Consider the following 24,860-nt stretch of genomic DNA (forward strand, 5'->3'; position numbering starts at 1 on the left):
AATCGTCATTTCTCGTCGTTTTTTCTTTTTCTACAGATAACAAAACGAATCCAAAAATAACAAAAAAAAAAAAAAAAAAAAATAGGGAGTCTGATGCTGCTGGAGTGTTGCCAGTAGTCAATTAGTAGTATGTTGTACCGACAGTCGGCTCTACGTAACCGAAAGGACCCGCTACAACAACAACAGTATTCAGTACATTATATTTCCTTGCTGTACTTATCGACCCACCCTCTCACTTAGGTAGTGCATGCCTTTGGGCTAAATGCGTTTACCATTTTCAGCCGGTTGACTCATATGCAAGAGTTCATAGTTTGCAAAATACCACGCAATTGTGTGAATCATAACGGGAAGTGCCGCTGTAACTGTAAATGCACAGCACAGTAATATTTATCATTTATAAAATATTCAAATTAAATGTTTAAGCAAACAAATAACAAACAAATAAAGTGAAACTAAAAATTCGAACTAAACACATTTATGCAAACAAAAAATTTACAAAATTCTTAAAATTTTTGAAATTTCTACTTTCAAAAACTTACCGTTACAATTTTTTTGTCCAATTTAGTTATTGTGAAATTGCCAACGAGCAGTCAAGTAGTTGTTGTGCTTTTTCAGCACTTCGAATTCCCTCAAATTTGGTGCAATTTGACGCCACAGAAATTTTCCACAATTTCGTTTAGTTTATATAAAGTTCTAAAATGTTAACAGTACATTTTATTTTAAGCAATTGTTTTGCCTCTGCTGCCAAACTCCGGGAAGCATGCAATTTGAATGTTTTGATGAAAGTTTGTAGCACAAAATTCCAAGTTAATTATTGCGTTTTGTTGCTCAAGTTGTTGCCGCTGCAAACTCTTTATTGTCTTTCTGCTGCTTATTAGCATTCGCACAACTATGGACTTGCTATATCTTATATATGAATGTATGTATGTATATTCTTTTAATTAAGTAAGTTTGCTGGTGAAGTGTGTCGCATGGAACCGCAATTGTTGCGCATTCAACGCTTTTGATTAGAGCAAATGCTTGCTGGCCTGCAGTTTTGTTAAGCGTCGCATTTTCATGGTTGTTTAGCTGGAATGGTTGAATTGGCGCGTGAAAACTTTGATTGACTTCTGGCTGACTTTGAAAGTAAATTACGAAATTTGTTTTTAATTGAGATGTGAAAGAGTTTCCAAGGTGATATGTAGATGATGTCTATGTTGAAGATAATAATTTTTCCAAAATGTGTGTTTTGCCTCAAGATCACACATATTGCAACTTCAAGCGCTTAATTATAATTTGTTTAATTAAGACAATAAGTTTAGAATTTAATTCACACGAGTCGTTGAGGCTTTGAGATAAAAACGAAATATCTGTAATATTGTTGGCGACATCTGGAGGAAGCGTATTATTATTTCACTCAAACAATAGAATTTTTCGAAGAAAATCCTAAAATACTGTTTCCTCGAATAGAAATCCTTTTCTGATTGGCTACTATCCTAATCTTCCAGAAAAGTATTGTTAACTTCCCAATATGTTGTGTAGACATCAAATCTTTCGTGCAGTTCTATTAAATGTTTCGCTTTCGCATCGAGTTGAACTCATAAATCTTTCCAATATTTGAGAAGAGTATTTTCATTTGGTCAAAGCGTAGGCAAGTCCGTTCCTTCCAATTAAATAGATATCTGTAAAATGATATTTAAAAAGTGAAAAATTAAACTTAAGAAATATTGTTTTGTAAAATAACTAAGAGAACATAGCATTTAAAGTTGTAAGTCGATTTGTGCACTCACCCTTATATGAGCTGTGCCAAGTCCTCCACAAAACTGCTTTCAGAGTCGACTATTTCTAGTATTCGCCAATTACGATGCGGTCAGCTTGCTATTTAGAAGGTCCGAACCGGAAATAGAACTAGACGATGTTGAGCAAATGAATGTCCAGAAATCGGACGATGTTTGAGTTGGGCAAACACTGGCAGCATTGGAACACCTTTGCATGACTCTTTTGACGAAAACGTTGACTTAATATCAGTGAGGTGATCCAAACTCTCCGCCGACATTTTGTTCGTCTCCTCAAGCTCTCCGCCTGCCGTGCAGTGGGTAATTTTATTGGTACCGCACCGCCCAAAGTATTGGCCTTCGCTGCCGTATAGGTGATCATCGGTAAACCCGACACAGTGGCCTATTAAGAGCTTTGCTGAGTTTAACTCTTGTCATGGATGAGTTCATGGTGTTCTTTTCACCGCGTGTGAGCGACGCAAGGTCTTTTGTGATTAACGGATAGTTCAAAGTCTCTACAAAATCAAAGGTTGACAATGGTGGAGTTATTTATCTTTGGAAGGTATTGCTGGTGGTGTATTGAGCGCTAGAGATACTATTACTGATGTTGATATTATTACAATTGTGCCTAAGATTTTGTTGGTGTTCCATCGTCAGAGGCAAGTTGGTTGATGGCGGCAGAGTACATGAGGCAGTTAACATTTGCGATGTGCTGGGCAATTTTCTACTTTTTTGGCGTTTATTACTGTCAGTGATAGCTTGTAGTTTGTGCGCCAAGGGAATCGTTCGATTTATGTGGTTTCATGAAGTCCATTAAGCATTCGGAGGGTAAAATTTACATTTTAGCAGACAAAAGAGAGTAAACTCTTTTTATATATAAAAATTTCAAAGTACTTTTAATGGCTTGTTCTTTATGCAATCGGAAGAGATAAGCATTTGAGGTGATTAGTCAGATAAATATTTATTTTGAATTCTAAGAACTTAGTTTCAACTATGCAATGAAAAACAATACATATGTAAATATGAATAGGTATTTTTACTCTAGCAAAGTCACTTATCTTCTCGTTATTGGCTAAAATAAATTATTTGACAAAATTTAGTTTTATCCTTATATTTGTCATTGTGGATGACACTGATACTAGCGGATTTCCCACTTTTAGATTCCACTCTTCGAGTACGATGGATCTTTTGTTTATAAATGTTTCTGTTTCGTGATTTCATTTTAGCAATCATTTTCTTCTGGTATGAGGACTAGACATTTTTGGGGGAATGTAATAATCCATATTAACAAAAGCGGAGAAAATTGTGGGTTTTCCAACACATTTTTAATTAAAGATGAGTCGGTTGATTGTGACTCTCCCTTTACGAAGAGCTTTCAAACTTTTCATAAATGACTAGTTTACTCAACTTTAGAATACTAGATATTTCGGCAAAATTCATTTTACAATTTTGTGAAATTTATGCACGTGGCTTCTGAATCATAATGTTAAAATTCTGTAAGATAATGACGAATAATATTCTAAATTGGGTCCTAATTGTATTTTTATACATTGAATTGGATATATTAAGTTTACTATGAAGTTTGTAACACCCAGAACCCTAAGCGAAACATCGCAGACCCTAAATACATATATGTATATATTTATATATATATATAAATAATTAGCATGAAGAGCCGAATCGATGTCAGTATTACTGTCCATGTCCATGTGTCTGTATATACGCGACCTAGTATTTTAGTTTTCAAGATATCGATCAGAAACTTTGCCCTAGTCCTCTTTTCACTAAGAAGCTGCTATCGGAGGAGCAGCGAATATCGGACCAGCGCATACCATATATACCAAGAACTTGTAACGAAAAATGTTTCATTTGACATGAGGGATATCTTCAAGAAATTTACAATGGTGTGGTCTCCGGAAAAATTGTGCAGGTCGAGTCACTAGTTATAAAATTTAATTGCACTGTATTTTAGAACTTGAAACGGTAGTCCGATTGTTATATTTGTAACATAATGTTAGGTGATAGATTTCATTTTCATTTCAGTTAATGATAACAATATACACATACTTAGGGGACTCACAACTTATCATAACGCTTTGTAAAATCATAAATTTTTTCATTGGTTTAAAAAAATTGTTTTTGTTGGATTACATACAAAAAATGAGTTTATGCAATAAAAATTCTCAATTCTAGGTTTTCGGTTAGTTATAACTTAGAACATAATGAGACTGTATGAAACTAACTATAACATAGCAATCAGTGGATTGCCCCTTGATGGCGTTGAAAATATAAGAAAAAGTGATTGAAAATCGTTGAGTTGACATCAGAGTGTTATCAAATGATCTCAACATGTTGAACAGATCAACTCAACACATTTTGGTTCATGTTTTACTGAGTTTTAAACCACAAAATGAAAGAAAATTTTTCGCTCAATCACCCTAGCCGCCAGACTTTGGTCGCTGCGAGTTTTTTCTAGTTCCGAAATTGTAAAATTTCTTTCGGGGAACATGCTTTGGCTTCATTGAATATATTTAACCTTAAAGGCACCTGCAACGGCTTGTAAAAAACGTATGCAAATTAAGATTAAGTATAGTCATGCTTGAATTGACTCAGAAGGAGCCTAGAAGTTTATTCTAAAAATTTGCGAACGTTTTGGATATTCATATAACTAAATGCACATTATATTAAACACAAAATTATTATTGAATTTAAGTGTTCTATAATATATACTCACCTGGTGATAGATTGAACTTCCATAGCCTGAGGATGAACCAACGATATGAACTCCAACACAGCTTCTTACATTACCAATATTTTATATCTGAATTTGTTTACCTTTAAAATATTTTCATTATTATACAACTCCTAACTCTCAGCCCCTCCAGAGCAACACGAAAAGTGAGCGAGCAAACCAAGTTTCAAGCATAAATTTGAAAACTTAAAATTAGCTTATCAAAGTGCATGAAAATGCATAGAACTCCAGTTGGCCTACAACAAAAATAACAAAAAATTCCATGAAATAGAAAAGCAACTAAAGCAAAATAAAACCAAACAAAATGAAAAAAATCACTAAATTTCATCCAGCCGAAATAAATTGCAGTGATGTGCGCAACTGATGCGGCTTTGGTCCGTGCGGCAATTGTGACCGCTGCGGTCACCGCTGAGTGGCCAACGCCTTTAGCCCACTAACAGTTACATACAACGCAAAGCTATTCGAGCGCAATTAACTGCATTTAAATATATACTGCAGCATATATCACTGAACTCTGCCGGCTGCGGTCGAAACTGATGGACCATCAGCATTTATTTTCGTTGCTTATTGTTGTTGTGCAGCAGTGTGGCATTATTTTTGTTATTATAGTTGGCTGCCGACACTCCATGCCTTTGCTGTAGCTGTGCAGATAAAAATATTTTGAAAGAAATTGCATTTCGCTTTCACCGAAATAGTTGCAGTTTTATTTATAGTTGGCGCGCTGCCTGCCATTTCTACTGCCACAAAATGCATGCATGTGTGTGTTTGTGTGTGCGTTTAGCTATATTAAAGTAACTCAAATACAAATTCATATTTGTTGCAATGTGGGCGTTGGCATGCTGAGTGTAATTGCTTTGATTTTCAGTCTCAAAGCTTCCGCCTTGGCTGCTCAGCCTCTTGGCCCAGCCGCGGTCATGGCGTATACGCAACGTGACGACTCGCACGCATTTGCGTCATTCACGCCACTAAAAATGCATTTAGTTTAATGTGTGTGTGTATGTGTGAAAATGAAAGTATGCACAAGATTTATTTTTAATAGAAATTTTCGTGATTTTGTCGCCACAATGCAACGCACAAATGCACCGCTTAATGGCTTTGTCGCCGTGGCGCCGCTTAAAATAGCTTGTCGGCGCATAAAAATAAATGCGCATTTTCCCACTGCAAGTGTGCTCGCTATGCGGCGCGCGGTGCATATAAAGCAACCAAACAAACAAACTACCACAACAACAAAACAAAAAGAAAAACACAAACAATTTTCGACTTTTGAAAGTGAAAATTATGAGCGCATTTGCCGCTGCAGCCCCGACGACGCTGACGACGCCGCATCAGCGGCGCAGACGATGAAAGCGAAAGTGAATGTGACAGTGTGACAAGTGTGCGCCAACGAAACTTAAATTAAAGCCGTATATACTGTGGGCGTTGTTGTGCGAGAATTTAGTAAGAATTTTGTATATTTTGCTGCGCCTATCTCCATTCGTGCCTCCGCTTGGAAGCGCATGTCAATGAACTCTTTTGCATTTAAAGTTTCCTATGAGCGCATTTGACGCTTTGAAATATGAGTATCCGCCAGCGTTGCACTGCCATAACCATCAAAAATGCGATTTATGCTGCTGCGGAGGAGGCCATGCGTAAGTTATGGCAGCGTGTGCGAAAATAATTTTTATACTTTTGTCGGTGCTTTCGGTGGTTTAATGTTGTGATGTGTTGTGATGTGTGTCAGCGTGCTTTGCATATTTGTATAAATAAAAAATAAGACTTTTGGGTTTTAAATTTATTTGCTTAAATTTTTTGAAATATTTTTTTGAAGTAATAATTTTAAGAAAAGTTCTGAGATGAAGTTTTTTCTTCATTTTACAACAAATAACATAAAGACTCGTTTTTCAATGATTACTGCGCGTCAAAATAAATACAAATATTTCTTAAGGTGTAAAATTTATTGTATCTAAATATCCTCAAGTCTTACCAAATAGAATTGTATAGCGACAAAAGGATACACATATCGCCATCTAAAATGTAAAATAAACTAACATTACTTTTCATAAATTTACAAACTAAGGAAAAACGTTATGATAAAAACCACTAATTTTGAAACAAAATTTGAGTTTCGGTTATAAAATGTTTATATATTGGTTACCGTACACTCATAATAACACTTGAGTTTTGGTTATACAATGGTTATATATTGGTTATCCTGCACTTATATTGAAACAAATTTTGAGTTTTGGCTATAAAATTGTTATATGTGACCTGGTCTACGAAAAGGGAGCTAACGTGCGAAAACTAGTTTATGACTTTTTGGATTCTGTCACGTGGAAAAGCATCTCATCTTCCATCCGCATCAACTAAGATTTTTTGACACCTAAGCCCCCTTTCCGTAGACCAGGTCACATATATTGATTATCGCACCCTCATAATGAAAAAAAATTGTGTTTTGGTTATAAAGTGGTTATTATATCTGAGCGATTTTCGATTTGGTGACGATATGTACTTCTTAAAAAAAAAATAATAAATAATTTTTTTTATTTTTTTTATTTTTTTATTCATTTAAAAATCAATTTAGAGCGACAATATTTACAATACTGGATTAGTAAAATTTCCGCTTGAAATTTTAAACATTTTACACATATTTTAAATAGACATACATACGCACATAATAGATATAATAGTAATAATAGTACTAATGTCGTTTGCCTTTAATAACCATATTTTCGGAAGCGCCCAAGTTGGGATCTATATTTGTTGCCGCTGTTGTGCCATCTGAGTCATTGCATAGATCGGTGGTGCAGCTGCGATAGAAAGTTTTGAACGTTGAATCGGTTTTTACGGCATTCAAGTACTAGAAAAAAATTATGTAAAATATAAATTATTAGATCAAAATAGTGATATACAAAATTTTCCATAAAATAATAGTGGTTCGAAATGAATATTTTCTGCGGATATTGTAGAGCAGAGTGGTGGTGGTAAAAACAATTTCGTGATGATATTTTTTACATACAAGCACTTGATTTTTATCGATCGTTTGTACTTCTTGATGATAAAAAGAGAAGTACGATATTCAGACTGATATCTCAAAAACTGAGTGACTACCTCGCATGTATGCAGATGGACTCCCGATACTCATTTATATATATTCTTTATAGTACAATATTTCTTTCTGAACGTGATGAGGGACTAAAATGTCTCTCGCGCATTTTATTATAGTGCGGAGGCATATGACAGACACTTATAAGCAGTTGATGAGTCCTCTCGAAAAATTTGTTAATTTTCAGTCATTTTGTATACACGTGTTCTTATATAAACATCAATTAAGTCTGAAAGATTGTAATTTGATTCCTTTTCCATACTCACACAACAAATTATCCTACGTAGGTTGTCTTCTATATTTCCGGATTTTACTATCCTAGTTTTGCGATCTGGCAATTCACAACTTCAACGTAAAGTTTGACATTTTTAATGGCATACATACTCAGCACGTTTTGATATACGACTTCTTTTCGTGTTGTTTACAGTGACTGAAAATATTCAACTCGCCGAAAAATAGAAATAAATCGTGATTATTTGGACTACTTTCGACGTGAATTAATTCAACAAAAGGGCATTGATCAATTTAATTTAGTTTTTGGCGAATTTCCAAATCAGTTGTTTTTCCGGGAACTATTGATGCTAAGCTCAAACTGATATAACAAGATCCTTAACTAATATTGCCAGATAATCATGTGATCTATCGTCAAATTGAGAAAATTATAGACGCTAAAAAAGGATTCGACACGCATGTTTGAGAGAAATGTTAAAAATATAAGACTACGATACTAAAAAGCTTTCTCTTCTTTTCTGACTTAGAAACCTCTTACGCGGTTATAGTCGACTTTACAATAGTGTGCCAGTGGTTCTTATTTTCGCTGCTTGACGCCAATTGGAGATTCCGAAGGAACGAAGTCAGGTCCTTTTCCATCTGGTCTTTCCAACGGAGTGTAGAGCTTCCCCTTCCTCTGCTTACACCGGCGGCTACTGCATTGAATATTTTCAGAGCTGGAGTATTTCCTCCATTCGGACCTAGCCAAGGTAGCCGCTGTCTCTTAATTCCTAGAATTATGTCAATGATGTCGTATATATCTTATATAGCTCATCTAATACGATATGCGCCGCTGCCAACGCGCAAAGGACCATACATCCTTCGCAGAACCTTTCTATCGGAAACTCGACTCTTCAGATGTTGTCATCGTCCATATACATATCTGCACCATAGGGTATCTGACATTGTGGGTGGTGTTGATATTGGTTTCAAGATAGACGAAATTATCTACGACTTCGCAGTTATCACTGTCAACTGTGATGTGAGAGTCAAATCACGAGTGCGATAACTGATGTCTGATGGCGAGATATTTTGTCTTGCCCCTTAAGGGCGATATAGTGATACATAATATTTGTTTTTGTTCCTTAACACAGAAATTTAAAAGACTACGAGGGTTGTCAGGCTTCTTGTTAGGGTACTAAACTGCTCTATAACCCCTTTATTTAAATGTTAAGTACAGTTGTTTATTTTGACAAGCGGTTTGAAGCTATCTCCCTAGGGATTTCTACAACTTAACCGCTTTAAAGTGATCTAAATCGCACATTTTTTATATGAAACTATGTATGACGTATTGAAAATTGTTATTTAAATATCTTACTGTATGTTTGGCGTCAAAAGTAAAATATTACTCACCAGCGGCTTATCCAAGCAATCGCGTATGAAGGAAATCACTTTGCCAGATGGTCGCTGTAAAAAGAAAAAATTTATTAATTATTGTTGCTATGAATTTATTATGTAAGCCAAAAGCTTAAATAAGCTGAAGGCTTGAATGAATTTCAGTTATCATGATTATTTTATAGTCATAAGAGTCAGAGTCATAAATTATTATTAAGGTTACAATTATGCAATCGAAATTTGTTAAAATAAATTTTTTTCTAGTATTGAAACCACATCTTACACCACAAACTTCATATTCATACATGTATTCACACCAACCTATTTAAAATACTAAATTATATAACAACAAAAAAAACTTTCAAAAATCCGCGCGTGTTATGTGTATGGCTTCCGACTGGTTTTGACAACTACCGCACTCGTGTAAGCTGCTGCGCGTGTCGCATTAACAATGTCCACTAAAATTTGCCAATTGGCAGCCAAAAGCGCGGTTTTGAGGCTGACAGCTTGTTATCTTTGTGGTTTGGCTAAGCACATAAATCGCTGCATTAATTAGCATATTAAAGCTATGCATGGAAATTGTAGCAACAAATATTTATATTTAAATGAAATATTACTAAAAGCGTAGGTGTTCCGTAGAACGAGGCAAGGAAAGGTTGAAAATCACAATCATTTTGACGTAGTTGTTGTCCTCGGCAGGAAAGTGGAGTAGTTACTTTCTACTTTTAATTACAACTACCGTTATGTGTTGGCTGTTTTTTAATCCTACGAATGGTTATATTATATATAAAAAGCTGTTTCTGTTGCAAAATAATATGCTCTGTTAAGCTTTTAAACCGATTTAAATTATTTATATATTATATATATATATTATATATATTTTTCGGTATTTTAAAATTATTGGCAGAAAGAAAAAGTTATGTTCGATTTTTTATTGAACAAATAAAACTGATATTTATAATATCATCAATATAAATATTTTTTTGCATTCAACAACGCTTTGTGAATATATCGAAGTTGCTTCCTTCTTTTTGTTCCTTCTAGCTATTTTTACGCCATTTTTACTTTAAGGTGCACGCTTAATGGGAAATTTTGCAAAAGCAAATTTCTAATGTTTTGGCAAATTTCTATATTCTTTACCTTTGAAGGTAACATACTAAAGTTTTAAAATATTTTTTTAAATAATTTTGCGTTACAGACTTCTAAAGTGTAGCCGCTCAGCTCAATCAACTCCATGAGGTTATTTTTAAAAGAGTTTTTAAAAGATGATCCATTTCGAGGTTTCTTATTTCATTAAAAAAAAGTCACATAAACTTTTAATTTAATGGGAAATGTTGAGATGTGAGAGAACATTTTTTGGCATTAATTTATTATATTTTTCAAATGTTGGCAGCGGCTACGTCTCAGACGATCCATCCGTTGATTCCAATTATCGATGACTCGTTGCAGCATTTCGACTGGTAACTGGCGAATGATACGCGTGCTGTTTTGTTCCAAATACTGAATCGAATGTGGACTCGTAGACTTTAGATTTTACATATCCCCACAGGAAAAAGTCTAACAGTGTGATAACAAACGATTTTGGTGGTCAATCGACCGGCTCAAACGTGAAATTATCTGCTTACCGAAGTGTTCTCTCAATAAACCCATTGATTGATGCGATGTGTGGGAAGTGTCGCCGTCTATTTGAAACCAAATTCCACCGAGATCACGAGCTTCAAGCATTAAATAGTCATTTATCATGGCACGATCAATTTTAAGAAATATGTGCCGATGATTCCACCGATAATCACATCTAGCGATTGTGTTTTTAGGATATATGACAGAACTTTAGGTTGCTCTTTGTTTAAATGCGGTCATTTTGTTTGTTGACATACCCATTGTACCAGAAATGGGTCCCATCGCTGAACAAAATTTAGCGAAGCGATCTCACTTGGGAAGGTCGAACGCTTTCAGTTTTACACAAGTCGTATTTTGTACGCATTAAAGATTTTTAAGATCTCGACGCGAAATGCGTTCCATACGTCAGGAGGAGGCGGCGCCGAATCGATCATCCATGCTCTTTGTGTAGCCTATCAGCTAAGGCTGCTACATTTTCTTGCCGGACGTGGTATATTTGGTCGACTATTGTCCAAAAATGAATGCTGTATCTCAAAATGGGTGATGGTATTGCGAATAGTAGTAGTAGTAACATCTGTCACATCTGTGTTGTGATCTGTCAAAAAAAGTTATTGAAAAAAGCACCTCTACTTGGATCACACGTTATATGACATCTGTTTAATAATTGCCATCTGATTCATTCGATGGTTGCTGTCTGTGATCTTCTAAAATAAATAAGAAATTTCGATTTTCTCCTATATAGGCCAGTATTCCTGAGAAGTAGTCTGAAGGACTTGTCGGATAGATAGACGACTATTTTTGGTATAAAGTCAGCCAAGCGCACTAGGATCACATATTGGGTAAGTGCAGGCTTGAACAGTTCTAGGCCGATTTTGACAATTTTTAGACTCCGCGTGGCTTATCTAAAAAAACTATAAAGTTTTGTTTGAATATATTAGCTGGTTTTAGATTTATGTACTGAAAAGTATAAGTATCAAATGGAATTGAAATTGTCCTCTTTGTCGAGACAATACTACATATGTACTGAATTTGGCCGAAATTAGTTTATAAGGTCCGGAGATATCTCCTAAAGAACTCTCCCTTTAATTGTTATAGATAGCCCAATGCGAATTTTGGTGTTGGCAGTAACAAAATGAAGATGTCTCCTTCAAATACCGTACAATTTAAATAAACTAAATTTTAATAAATAATTATAGACTAAACAGCTCACCAACATAATTCTTGCATTCTACGTACATACATCCATACATATTATATAAAATATAAAAAGTTGCAACTTTTCACATCTGTGTTAATTGCTACACACACAAATGTGCTCACAGCGTTTATATTATATTTCCGCGTAGAACAAATTGCATTTATCACATCCGTCACAAGCATGTTCCATAAACAAAGCAAGAGCATAGTTCGCACGACGCAAACACATGTGTCACATGTCAAGTGGCTGCCACCGCATGTGCTGCAAAAAGTTGTGCCACACGAATTGCCTTGCTGCACATGCAAACAACGAGCGCAAAAGTTTGCTTTCATGTTTTCGCATTTGGAAAAATTTCGCTTAGTAAATAGTACTTACTTTGTGTTCGGAGTCGGGTGTGCGACGTTGATGTATTAGTTACTAATAAACGTACGGCAATTGACGCCAGGAAGCAAGTAATTACCGCACAGTGTTATCTACACACATAAATATGTACATATGTATGAAAATTTGTGAATATGTAATTTGTATATATGCTAAGCTTCAGTTGTGGTGCACGCACACATAAAGCCAGTGCTGGCAATCCATTACAGGTGCAAAAATTGCTGGACATTGTTTTCTGTTGTCGCAACTTTTTTTGCACACAACGCTCATTTCCGTTGCGCTATAATTTTTGTTTTTGACTTTATTTACTTTTTGAAATTGTTCCTGACGGTGTGTTCTACTTTCATCGACTAAATTTTTTCCAGTGTTATTTTATTCCTCTTTAGCTCATTTCCTGCTTGGCTTGCGAGGCAAAGTGTAGCTCACTCTACATGCACATCTGCTTCCGCTGACAGGGGCCAACGTTAAAGTGCGCTTTTGAAGCGAAAATAAATTTTGAGATTCACTAAAGCAAGCTGTGCCCTCTTTTTTCCCACTCCCTTCTCACAAAATCTTCTGTACAAAGGGAAGCCGCAGTAATTTCACCAATGGCACCAATATTAAAAATTGACACAACTGGTTATTTAAAGATACCCATAAAAAGTAATGGACTTAAGTCGGTTTGTTAATGCTGCCACAAAATTGGCAGTATTTAAGGAGTTACATGGGTTTCTTTCGGTTAAAAACAGCCTTTTTGCAGTTATTTTTTCTCATATAAAAAATTAAATATTTTGTGGTTACTTTTTCATTAACAAAGAAATTCTGAAATTTTTGGAAAAAAAATACTTTAAACTCGGCCAATGCGACGTAATTTTCGGCGATCCCTCGAAAATAGATGCGCCCGCGTTGGCAGGATAGTCCTTACAGGATCATCTAAATTCAAAAAATGCGTGTTTTAGTTAAGTTCCTAACTTAGAACATGTCGAAGGAAGATAAACTGAAAATTGAATTTTTGGCAGACAAGTATATGAAAATTTCAGTGAAAATTTCGGTATTTTTTTCTTTTGTTTTTTCAAGTGGTTGAGTTAAGAATTGTACCTTAAAGATTAGCAAGTCTTAAAACCGTCGCTAATATTGCAGTGGATTTCTCAATATAGCTGGAACTATTTCTTTAGGTTACCAGGAACTACCTCTCCATTCCTTCCAAATCCTATATAATCACTCTACAACCACTCTATTACGGCAGGCCGTTTTCAGATGACTTGATTTATTTTCAAGCTTAAACGCGGTCCAAATTTCCTTTCGCCTTGCATTATTTTGTCTAATTCGGAAAAGAATTTTTATATTTATTGCACTTGCGATAAATGGGGATCCCTGGCTTTCACAACCGTTACCGTAAATTTGCTTGTCTTTTTTTCTCAAAACCGTAAGCTCATAGTCAAAGTTGATATGGAGAAGGGTGAGTTGGAAAATGCAGGCACTTTCTTCTCCATTGTCCAACCTTTGCAAGACTGAGGTCTTAACTTCGTCGAACCAGGCATAGCCGAAACTGGCATTGGCCGTCTCGACAAATTTTTGATAAGCTCAAAGTGTTTTGTCTGTTCGTGATCATTTATTTAGAAATTTTAGGTATAAAAACGGACCGGCGTTCTAAGCTGATTAAGTGAGATCCTTGTCAGAAACGACTTGTTAACATAACCTAACCTTCTCAAAAACACGTTGTACAAGATCCTGTCTTTGTTAAAACAATTAATTTCAGTTCAATTTGCTATAGTAGCAGCTTTTTGGAAAAAAGAACGTATTCAAAATATTTGAACAATATTGCAAAACCCGAATGACTAGTTGGTATACGAGTTTAGTATATAGACAGACCGACGGACAGATGGACAGACACACTGTCATGGCTAAATTGAGTTAGCTGGTTATGCTCTTTATTTCTATATACCATACATGTACTTATCATTTCCTATGTTTCTTTTCAAACCTTGACAATCTTAATTTGAACAGGGTATCAAAGTATAAAATTGGTTAATATGTTTTTTATGATTGAACAATTTTTGTTTTTTTTTTTTACCAAACAAGAAAGTCAATGTAAATTATCAGCAATTTCTTCTATAAAGCCTTCATTTATAGTTATGGGTTCTTTTAGAGGCATTTCTGGTACGATTCTCTTATATTATAGGTGAGACAATGTGAGACTAAATGTCCTCACTATTTTAATATACATATATTTAGAGAAACTCGATTTTAAAAGAGTACACTTATTTCCTTTACAAGTTCTATTTCCAGACATAAACAGGTCCGGTATCTTTCTGGTACCTTATTCTGTATTTAGATTGAAAATGTATGCCTTTCGAAATCCGGATCTATCTTATAACTAAGTATATAATTATGGGAAAGGTGTACCACGCTGTGGCAGAATAATTACTTATATTTTTTGTTTTTTGTTTTCTGCAGTTCAAAATCGAATGAACATTTTATTCGAAAATAATATTGTAAATGGGATAATCAAGTTACTGAATACAAAAAAACTAAACTCGAGTTACAGACCAGGATTCCTGATTGGAATGTCGTTTGAGAAAAAGTAGTAAAACGTTTAATAAAAGTATCGAATCGAATAAAATAATTTGTTTCCTAAATAACTTAAAATTACACGTACTGCATTCACGTTATTTGTAATACTCACCACAGATTCTTGACGCATGATCGTACAATACTTCTTCGTGCAATCAGTGATTCGGGTGGAATTAGCATCCATTAGACATGATTTATCCGAATAATCTTGCAAATAAGTGCAAGTGAAGCAGCGCAGGCTAGAAACTGGAAAGCAGTATAATTCAAATGGAATAAATAATATACATTTTTGAGATAAAGACAGAGCAGGGGTAGGGGTAAGAAAATTTTAAGCTTTCGTTAGATGTGTGTAATAAGGGCTTCCTTAGAGAACTAAGCAATAGCAAATATTATACTCCAATAAAAAAAAAATTATTATTTTTAAAGTGGACTGAACTTCCTTACTTTCAGTTCAGCTTTGGTACTGTGAAATACGAGTACAACTCGCACTTCATTTATTTATTTTCTCTCCCGTCATACGAAAAATAAATTAACGAGGACGCTTAATTTTGTTTTATTTTGAATATAAATTTAAATCAACTGGCGAGCAAAAATAAAAGTCAAAATATTTTTAAATTAAATTTGTGGCCACCGAAATAGACAGATGGCCCCACATCAAGAGACGGACGACAATTTTTTTTCATTAATTTATTTCTTTCAAATAAAACTAATCTACGTGATTCTTGGCAACCGCAGCGACTGCAACAGCAACAACACAACAATAATGCTAACGAAAAACAAGCACCTAAACATAGACAAACACACTCAAGCTAAAAAGCGCCAACTGCCGACCGAAAAAGACGTGAAACATTTGCCAAGTTACGCGCGGCCTCGTTATCGTCGCTGATGGTGTAATAACAATGACGTCAATGCGTAAGCGGACAGACAAAGAAGTTGGCAAGCGATGGCGTTGGACCAGAGGCCATACGAATCAACGCCGCCATGGATGCAGCATAGACCCACACACACACATATATGTAGATATGTGTGTATTTATAGCAGTGTTGATGCATTGCTGTTGAGGCTGCAGCGTTTGAGATTGCCAAGAAGGTTGGCCGTGCTCGCGTCATGCTTTTTGGTTTGAAACGCCACAAGAAAAGAAACTAAATAATAAAATTGCAAATAGAGGAATTGTTAATAAACAAGTTCTATTAATAATTGAAAATTTAGTGTACAACTATTAAGTTTATAACAAAAAATATGTATATTCTTACAGGGTAAGGCTAGTACAGGGTTTTAAATTTTTCTTCTATACATTTGTCTTCAAATTTTGTTTTTATTAAAATATTAATTATGCTCATATGCCAGATTGGATATTGCATTGATACCAGATATATTCAGTTGCTAGATCCAAGAGAAGTAACCATCCTTTACGATGGCTGCGCTTGACGCACATTTTAACAGACTCTGCGGCCTCACCATCGATAAGTCCTCCAGTGTATCATACCGTGAGAACTCCAGATGCTTACAGTCTTCTCTATCTGTTAGCCCTATTCTGCGGATGTGTGTCGCCACCAGATATTGAGCAGTCTTCCTACAGTCACTTCTATCGAACGGAAAACATTTTTTGTCACAAAATATCTTCACGAAGTTTGGCATGAACTTTCTAGATCAAATCACTATATCATACAGCTATAATACAAACTGACCGATCAAAACTAGGTTCTTATATAGAAGCTTCTTTATTTGTGAGGGCTAGCATAACATATTTGCAGCCGAAGTTGACTTTTTGTTTTTATTATTATTGCTATTATTTTCGGTTAAAAAATTTATCGTTTTCTCAAGTTCACAATTTTTCGAAAAACGACGCGACTCTCGCATGATAAATTACCCGTTATATACCTTATAATATCCTTTCAAAAAGGTATTTTGTCAGAATGACCCAAATATTAAAATATCTACACTATTTTTGGAAACTCAAATACTATGTTTATTTTTCCTCTCTTCCACAATATGGTGAAGTTCTTTTTTGTGGGCTCTGTATCAGATTAGCCTTTTGAGAATTATATTTATAGATGAAGCTTTACTTTTCTTACAAAACTATGATGTTGAATGTTAGTACCTTCATATATGAAATTAAATACCCATAGATTCTTTCAAAATTTTCTAAAATACTTCAAAAGTTCAGTTTGTATACCAAATGTGTCTATACACAACGCATCTGAACTTATACAATAATAAACAAATATGTGACTTAATTTATACATACTTATATATACAATTTATACATACTTATATATATATATATACAGCTACACATACACACCTATAAATTTCTTGATTATAATTAATAAGAGAGGTGTGTCTCCGAAGCATTTTCATTTAATTTCATTGGAGTGAACTTTTATTGATTAAAATATCACCGAATATAGAAATCAAAACAAAAACTAAAAATAACAACAAAAAAAAAAAACTGAAAACTAACAAAGAAATAAAAACGAACAACAAATATAATATTAGTTTCAAATCGAGTGGAACACCCAAATAAACAATGCATAAAAATCACTAAACACTGGCGATAAATTAAAACAACAAACAACGGCGAAGACTACCTCAACGCCAACAACAACGCAACAAACACATATTGTAGGATTTTATTAGACTTTGATTTTCACGCCAGAGAAACACTCAAAGTGAATTAGTTGCGCTACAGTGTGTTATTATTGCTTATTTTCCGCTCAATATTGATTTTGCCTTTGCCCAAGTTTATGTGCGTAATTTGTGTGCGACTGCCAAATGGCAAGACCACTTTTTGGATATGTATATATAAAATAAAGATGTATGTTTTTCCACATTTGCACGTTTCTTAGATTTGTGCTGAAAATACATCACGCAGATTTGTTCTGTTGCGGCCGCTTTTGCTGTGAAATGACTTCATGAAAGTGTGAAAATTCCTATTTTTAGCCCGATATATATGTATATATTTGTGTATATTTACATATTATGTACAAATGTTGTTCTTTACTCTTAAGATGTAAGCATGTTCGAAGTGGCAAGTTTTGCTGCCGTGGACATTTATCATCTTCAGGCCAAGTTCCACTGGGTGTCTTAGTTGTTTTATAAAGAGATATTAGTTCTTTACTCTTTGTAATATTTATACGTATATATGTATGTATATGTTACATCACGTGTAACAAATTACTAAACAAAAAATTTCTGATAATTTTTTGATTTTTTTATATCACGTCTGACATACAAAAACAAAAATAATATTAATCAATTAACAAGGCGCGTTAAGCAACGTCACAAAGAATAATAAGCCTCCTTCTGGCTTAAATTCTCCTTCATACGTTCATGAGTTGTAAGCCAAATACTTGACTTTTTATTTTGACATGATCTTTTATAGGCGAGTTTTAGAGAATACTCAGCGAAATAAAAAAAGTGATAACGACATTAGGTCCCACTCATTATTCTCCTTTATATAATAACTACAGTTCGTTTCGTATGTTTTCATTCTTATTATCGATAAGTTTCGATTGCTATAATTCAAATAAGGAATTGTTGAATATCAAAATATCGATAATTTTTTAAATAAACTTAAAATTATATTTAGTCGAACTGTTGAAAACTACCAAAGAACAAACAGTAAAACCATAAGAGTTTCAGTACATTTCCAAGCTTTTACTCCCAACAAAATTATTATATAATTTAAATATTTTAAATAAAGTTCTTTGTCAATACCACAATAGGAAAAATATCGATTGCTCTTAATAAATATTAAATTGAAATTAAATTTTAAGGAAAGAACAAAAAAACTCGTTATTCCAAAAATTCTTTCACTTTTGCCTCAAAATTTATCGATATATGCATTTCATTATAAAAATCGAAAAATTTATCGATACTATAATTTCAAAAATTGTTAAATTCTTTAAAATAATAGCAAATATTATCGATTGTTTTCGTTAACGGAATAAAACATCGATAAAGATAAAAAATCTTGCTATTTTTATAATTTTTTTTTTATTAATAATGAATATAATTTAGATATTAGTATTATACATATATGTATTTTATCGATAACATAATACCTCAAAATATCGATTATTTTTGTAATCGAATGAAATTTCGATGATTTGTTTTATATTCAAAACTTTTAAATTACTTTAAAATAGAGGCAAATAGTATCGATTGTTTTCGTGGAAGGAATAAAATCTCGATAAATATAAAAACTCTTGCTTAAAAGTAATGCAAATAATTTAGATATTAGTATTATACATATATGTATTTTATCGATAACATAATACCTCAAAATATCGATTATTTTTGTAATCGAATGAAATTTCGATGATTTGTTTTATATTCAAAACTTTTAAATTACTTTAAAATAGAGGCAAATAGTATCGATTGTTTTCGTGGAAGGAATAAAATCTCGATAAATATAAAAACTCTTGCTTAAAAGTAATGCAAATAATTTAGATATTAGTATTATATAGATTTATATTTTATCGATAACAAAATACCTAAAAATATCGATTGTTTTTGTAATCGATAAAAGTAACGATTATTTTTGCAACATTTTTAATATTAGATGTCCTTATAATTTAAACGAAATAAGAAAAAACGTTTGCACATTTTCTAAAATCCTTCCATTTAATAGTTCTTGTTTTTAAATTATATTAAACTTTCCGAGAAAAATGTTGTTATCTCTTGCATTTATAGCAATGGAAATACCCTTTATAGCCATATACAACAAAATTGAAAAATTTGACTTAGAGTTCGAAAATAATCTTATTATGAAACGTTATTCTTAATCATAGTAAGCAGTTAATAAATAATAGAGACGTTTTAAAGCCCAATGTCGGATCTTCGAATAAACAAAAATTCATATCAAAAATACTTGTAAACTTATGTATATATTACGTAAGTAGGACCGAAAAATATTATCATCTATTGAAATGCGATGAAAACATAGCTGTCGTGTCGTGTTTTTCCTTTTTTTTTTACGAACTTCCTTATTGAAGCATTTTTTCTCTTCTGCCAAAGCTCACTGCAAATTACACTGTGCACCAAATTCACCTCAAAATTTAGTTGTATCTTTCACAAATTTAATTCATATTATTTCTTTTGCAATTCAGAATTATTTCTTTATTATTAGTATGAGTATGACATTTTCTAGTCATCGCACTTTATATATAAATTATAATTTATGCACTCACACATAACACAAATACAATAGGAAAATACTACGAATGCGTATACCCGGACCAAACGATTTCCATTGATTCGCACGAAAAGCCGCTGAGTAGTACTTCTCCGTGTAGAATTAGATATGATTTTCGCTCATATTTTCCTCCATTGAATATATGATACAAATGTATGTATGCATGTTTTTCTGTGTAAGTAGCATTCTGAGTGACGCGTGGGTTACGCATGAAAACACACAACAATTCACACACATCGTCACAGATCAGAGAGAATTAGCTGCAACCCAAATGATAGTCAAATTTTGATGAAGTGAAAATTATTCAATTTTTTCGCCTTCATTTTTGGCAACAACACACATATTGAAGTACAAATATATGAAAAATTGGATAAATTGTACTGTTACACGGCTGGTTGCCAACTAATTTAGCTTACAAGGGGCATAAGCTGGATACAAAGACGCTTTTTTATAATTTAAATTTTTTTGTGTGAATGAAAGCAAAGGACAAACTCATGTATATTTGTATCTATATATATATTTACAGATGTATGTGTATATAAATATGCTTGTTTTCTCGTGGCTTAAAGTAAAGCAATCAATTTCTTACAAAATCGTTTCTGGGAAACGCAGAGTGTCGTCAAAGCGCCCTCATTTGCGGTTGTTGAAAAAATACTGAGTTGGAAACATTTGAAAATTTTTGTGTTCACCTTTTTTTCTGCTTAAATTGAAACAATTAATTTTTACTTAAAATATTATGACATTGAAAAATCATATAATTGATGAGTTTTCAGAAGTACAAATGTTATAAATATACCTTCTTGTGTTGTAAAACTTTGTGGAAAAAATTTAATAACAAAATTAATCAGAAGAATATATATAAGTAAGTATATATATATAGTTTTAAATGACCCAACTTTAATTTTTTTATGTATTTCTTTATATTTATGATCGACTTATCTATTTCTCGGTAATTAACTCAGTGAGTAGCGCTCTATATATATGAAGGAGTTCCCCGGATTATTTGATATATGTTTTTTTATTAGTTATAATACCATATTCTTAAATTTTTACATATAAATTTGTATATAACTGAGAACACATACTCAACTCACTATTCACTATTGTTAAAATGCTTTTACTGAAAATTTAAAACGTTGAGTCAGGTTAGATTAGCTATAGATAGGTATAGAGGATAGGTAGATAGGTTTCATATCCATGCAAATGCAATAATTTCTATAGCAAAAAACAAAAAAAAAAAGTGTTTCACCAACATCCCAAGTTCATTACATATTTCTACCACGATTATTAAAACCAATAACAGAAAATTTTATTTTTTATTGCAAAGGGTAGCAAGCTTTGTTAAGCTCAGACAAAAATTGTTGGGAGAATCCCTCCCCAAAGTCTTTAAAAAAATATAACAAAATTATAGTGAAAAATTGTCTACCTTTCCAGATCGCTACCAATTGATCACATACCCTGTCTAAAAACTAAATGATCCTCAACCAAAAACAAGTCAAAGCCATTTACACTCAATCATGTAAGGTGGCGCAACCTTGTTGAACCCCTATGCTCCAGAGAGGAGTGACAAAGTACAAAAATACTTATGAGGAAAAAACACTCGGGCAGTGACCAGTCAGAGCCACTATTACTAGAATGAGAAATATACTTCTGAGCATAAGAAGCTGTAAAAAACATGTTGAATGAATTTCTAACGATTCATTCCTGGTCAGAACGCTATTACGGCTTCCCATATGATGTGATTTTAACTTTCACTGGCAATACATGAATCTACCATTTCCAAGAGAATGCTAAGACAAAAACAGCATGCTAACATGATGATTGTTAAATATATAATAAAAGTTTTTGCAGATTCATGAGGATGTGCTACCACACCCACCATACTCTCCAGACTGGGCACTTGTTTCGCTATCTGCAATATTTTTTGAATAGGAGGAGGATCTTTACTTCAAATTAGGACACCAAAACGCACTTTTACCAAGTTTTTTCCTGCAAGAATGAAATACTTTATATGTGTGGAATCAAACCTTGCCCGAACGATGGAAAAATTGATAATGTATATATTGTCATTAAAAGTTTTACATAAGAAAAAAATCGCGATTAAATTGCACGAAAAAACTAAATCACTTAGTAAATGAACCAACATGGTAGCGGTCAGCACAATTTTTAGCCACATGAAGGGGCATGAAAGCTTTAGATTACTTTATAAACGTTTCCGTTGAGGTTTCCTTTTTATACTGGAAAAATAGAAAATGCTTTCTTCTTCTTCTTTACGCGATTATAGCCGAGTTAACAACAGCGCGCCTCACAATTCTTTTCTTCTTTTCTAGATGGTTGTCGTCCATTCGGACAACATGACCTAGCCAGCGTAGCCGCTGTCTTTTGACTCGCTGAACTATGTCAATGTCGTCGTATATTTCCAATTGTCCAAGCCTCTGCTCTGAAGGACGAGAATTATGAGTGACTTATAGAGTTTAGTTTTTATTTGTCGAGAGAGGACTTTGCTTCTCAATTGTTTACTCAGTCCGAAAGAGCACTTGTTGGCAAGAGTTATCCCTCGTTGACATTGTTGGTAGTGTTTATGCTTGTTCCTACATATACGAAACTATCTACAACTTCAAAGCTATGACTGTCAACAGTGACGTTGGAGTCAAGTCGCTAGTGCGAAAACCGTTTGTTTGTTGACATGAGATATTTCATCTTGTCCTCACTTCCCTCCTTATCCAATCTCGAGAAAGTAGAACGCGATTGCTGAGGCCAATGATATCAATACTATCGGCGTATGGCTCAAGTTGTACACTCTTGTAAGAGATGGTAGTATTTGCTCCGCCAATAGATTGAAGAAGTCGCACTGATGAAAATTTCGGTGTTGCTCAACGTCATCTTACACATCCGTATTAGACATAGCGTCATAGACTCAGTTCGCGTTCGTGCTGTCGAATGCATCTTTAAAATCAACTCATCACTTCTTGGTGTGCGTCGACATTTCTTTCATAGGACTTTTCCAAATATTGACGCATAATGGAAATCTAGTCGATAGTAGATTTTCCATGTCTAAAGCCACACTGTTAATCTTCAATCAGTTTATGGAAGGTGGAGTTGAATCTTTCGCACAAAACGTTCGATAGAATCTTATATTCGATGTTGAAGAGGCTTATCCCACGATAGCTAGCGCAGATTGTGTGATCTCCTATTTTGTGCTTTCGTCCGACCCTAATCAGGCGTACTTCGCCGCCATATTTCAATAGCTACCCGCCACCGCCGGTTTGTTGTTCTTCAGGCTTAAAGAAGGCTATACGAACTTCATCGTGATCGATTGGGGAACCGGATTTACCATCTCCTACTGTTACACTTTCACTGCCATTCAGCATATTGGAAAAGTGTTCCCTTCATAATTTCACTATGCTCTGAACATCGGATACATTGTCAGCACTTTGGGTCCTACGAGAGTATGGTCCGGTCTTGTAACCTTCCGTTAGTCGCAGCATTCCCTCTGTCGGCCAGCTTCTCAAGCTCTACATACAGATGAACTTTTTACGCATATACGTTTTTCTAGAAAGCAAAAAAACGACGCATTCTAATAAAAGACTGATCAATCAAACTCAAGTCCGTGTATGGAAAATTTTTCTATTTTACAAGGTATCTGAACGAAATTTAGTCTACAATATTAGCCAAGGTATAGCCACAATCTCCGAACAAATTGTATAACTAAGACAATTAAAGCTGTGGTAGAAATACATCTGTAAATGGTATATAATTTCGATGGAACGCAGTTAATGTTATCCTGTTTCTTTTGAATTTTAACTTAACCTTCGCTTAACGGAGAAAATATTTTTTTTGATGAGGGCGCATTGAAGAAACTAATGTGATAATTGATAGTTTAAAATGACTAACGCATGATGTATTTCCAATATCTAATAATACAGTATTAGCAACTTATCCTTAAATACTTGTATGCTACAAAAGCATAAACATAAAACATTAAATATTATTACAAACAACAGCACCACACGCACACGCACTCACCGCTTGTCGTCTGCAACGCCAACAGCATGCTAATCAGAAATAACATGGCGATTACATTGCCAGAACTGTTCCCTGCCTTGCCATACAATTTGGCAGTTGCCTTTTGTTTTGACAGCACTTCCGACGTCGCTGTCGTCGTTGGAGCCATCACTGTGCAACACCTACTTCGTGAAATCTGATGCTGAGCGTTTCGTTGTGGTATTTGTGCCACACTTTCACTCGCTTGTCGCCGCTGTTTGCACCGTATCAAATGCTGCTTTTGTTGCAACACCCAATTGACGTGGACAGACACAAAGACTTGGCGCTTACACTTTCAACAACGCACCAACTCAGCAACGCAACGTGACGTTTGCTTGCGTTATCTCTTATCCGTTGATTTTGTTTTAGCTTTTCGTATGCTGTATTTTCTTTAGTGATTGCTAACTGTTTGCACGCCTTCAGCGTTGCCACAGCACTGACACTGACACGAAAATTGACTGTCAACAACATCGATGCCGCGCCGGTGGAGTGCTTGCTGGCTGCCTGCCCCCCTGTAGGCTGTTGGCTGGCTTGCTATCGTCGATAGTTTATCGCACAGTTGCGTTGTTGCAGGTGTTTGTCGATAAAATGTGAACTGTTGCGCTGTGGTGGTGGAGTGTGCGAAGGGGCGGGTCTTTATCATTCATTGTCACAATTTTGTTGCTATTGCA

General features: G+C 34.3%; 2 protein-coding genes across 2 annotated transcripts in view; one reads left to right on the forward strand and one right to left on the reverse strand.

Annotated features, from left to right (window-relative positions):
- The window catches only part of LOC108969405 (putative GPI-anchored protein pfl2), a gene marked incomplete in the record, with an annotated part of 63,179 nt that overhangs the window by 17,179 nt on the left and 21,140 nt on the right, over window positions 1-24,860 (forward strand).
- On the reverse strand, window positions 7,114-24,630 carry LOC108969650. Its single transcript, XM_018934508.1, has 4 exons — window positions 24,172-24,630; window positions 15,058-15,191; window positions 9,212-9,265; window positions 7,114-7,342 (listed from the first exon to the last, which is right to left on the reverse strand). The coding sequence occupies exons 1-4, from the start codon at window positions 24,317-24,319 to the stop codon at window positions 7,184-7,186; spliced, it is 495 nt and encodes a 164-aa protein (XP_018790053.1). The 5' UTR covers window positions 24,320-24,630; the 3' UTR covers window positions 7,114-7,183.

The sequence above is a fragment of the Bactrocera latifrons genome, unplaced genomic scaffold (assembly GCF_001853355.1).
Source record: "Bactrocera latifrons isolate USDA-ARS-PBARC rearing strain unplaced genomic scaffold, ASM185335v1 scaffold_105, whole genome shotgun sequence".
In the NCBI taxonomy this organism is placed as follows: domain Eukaryota; kingdom Metazoa; phylum Arthropoda; class Insecta; order Diptera; family Tephritidae; genus Bactrocera; species Bactrocera latifrons.

Excerpts from the sequence above, each read along its gene's own strand:
- LOC108969650 (XM_018934508.1), bottom strand. The coding sequence starts at position 24,319 with ATGGCTCCAACGACGACAGCGACGTCGGAAGTGCTGTCAAAACAAAAG. Across the intron at positions 15,192-24,171 it reads GGCGTTGCAGACGACAAGCG|TTTCTAGCCTGCGCTGCTTC; the intron begins GTGAGTGCGTGT and ends ACTGCTTTCCAG. Across the intron at positions 9,266-15,057 it reads TCATGCGTCAAGAATCTGTG|CGACCATCTGGCAAAGTGAT; the intron begins GTGAGTATTACA and ends TTCTTTTTACAG.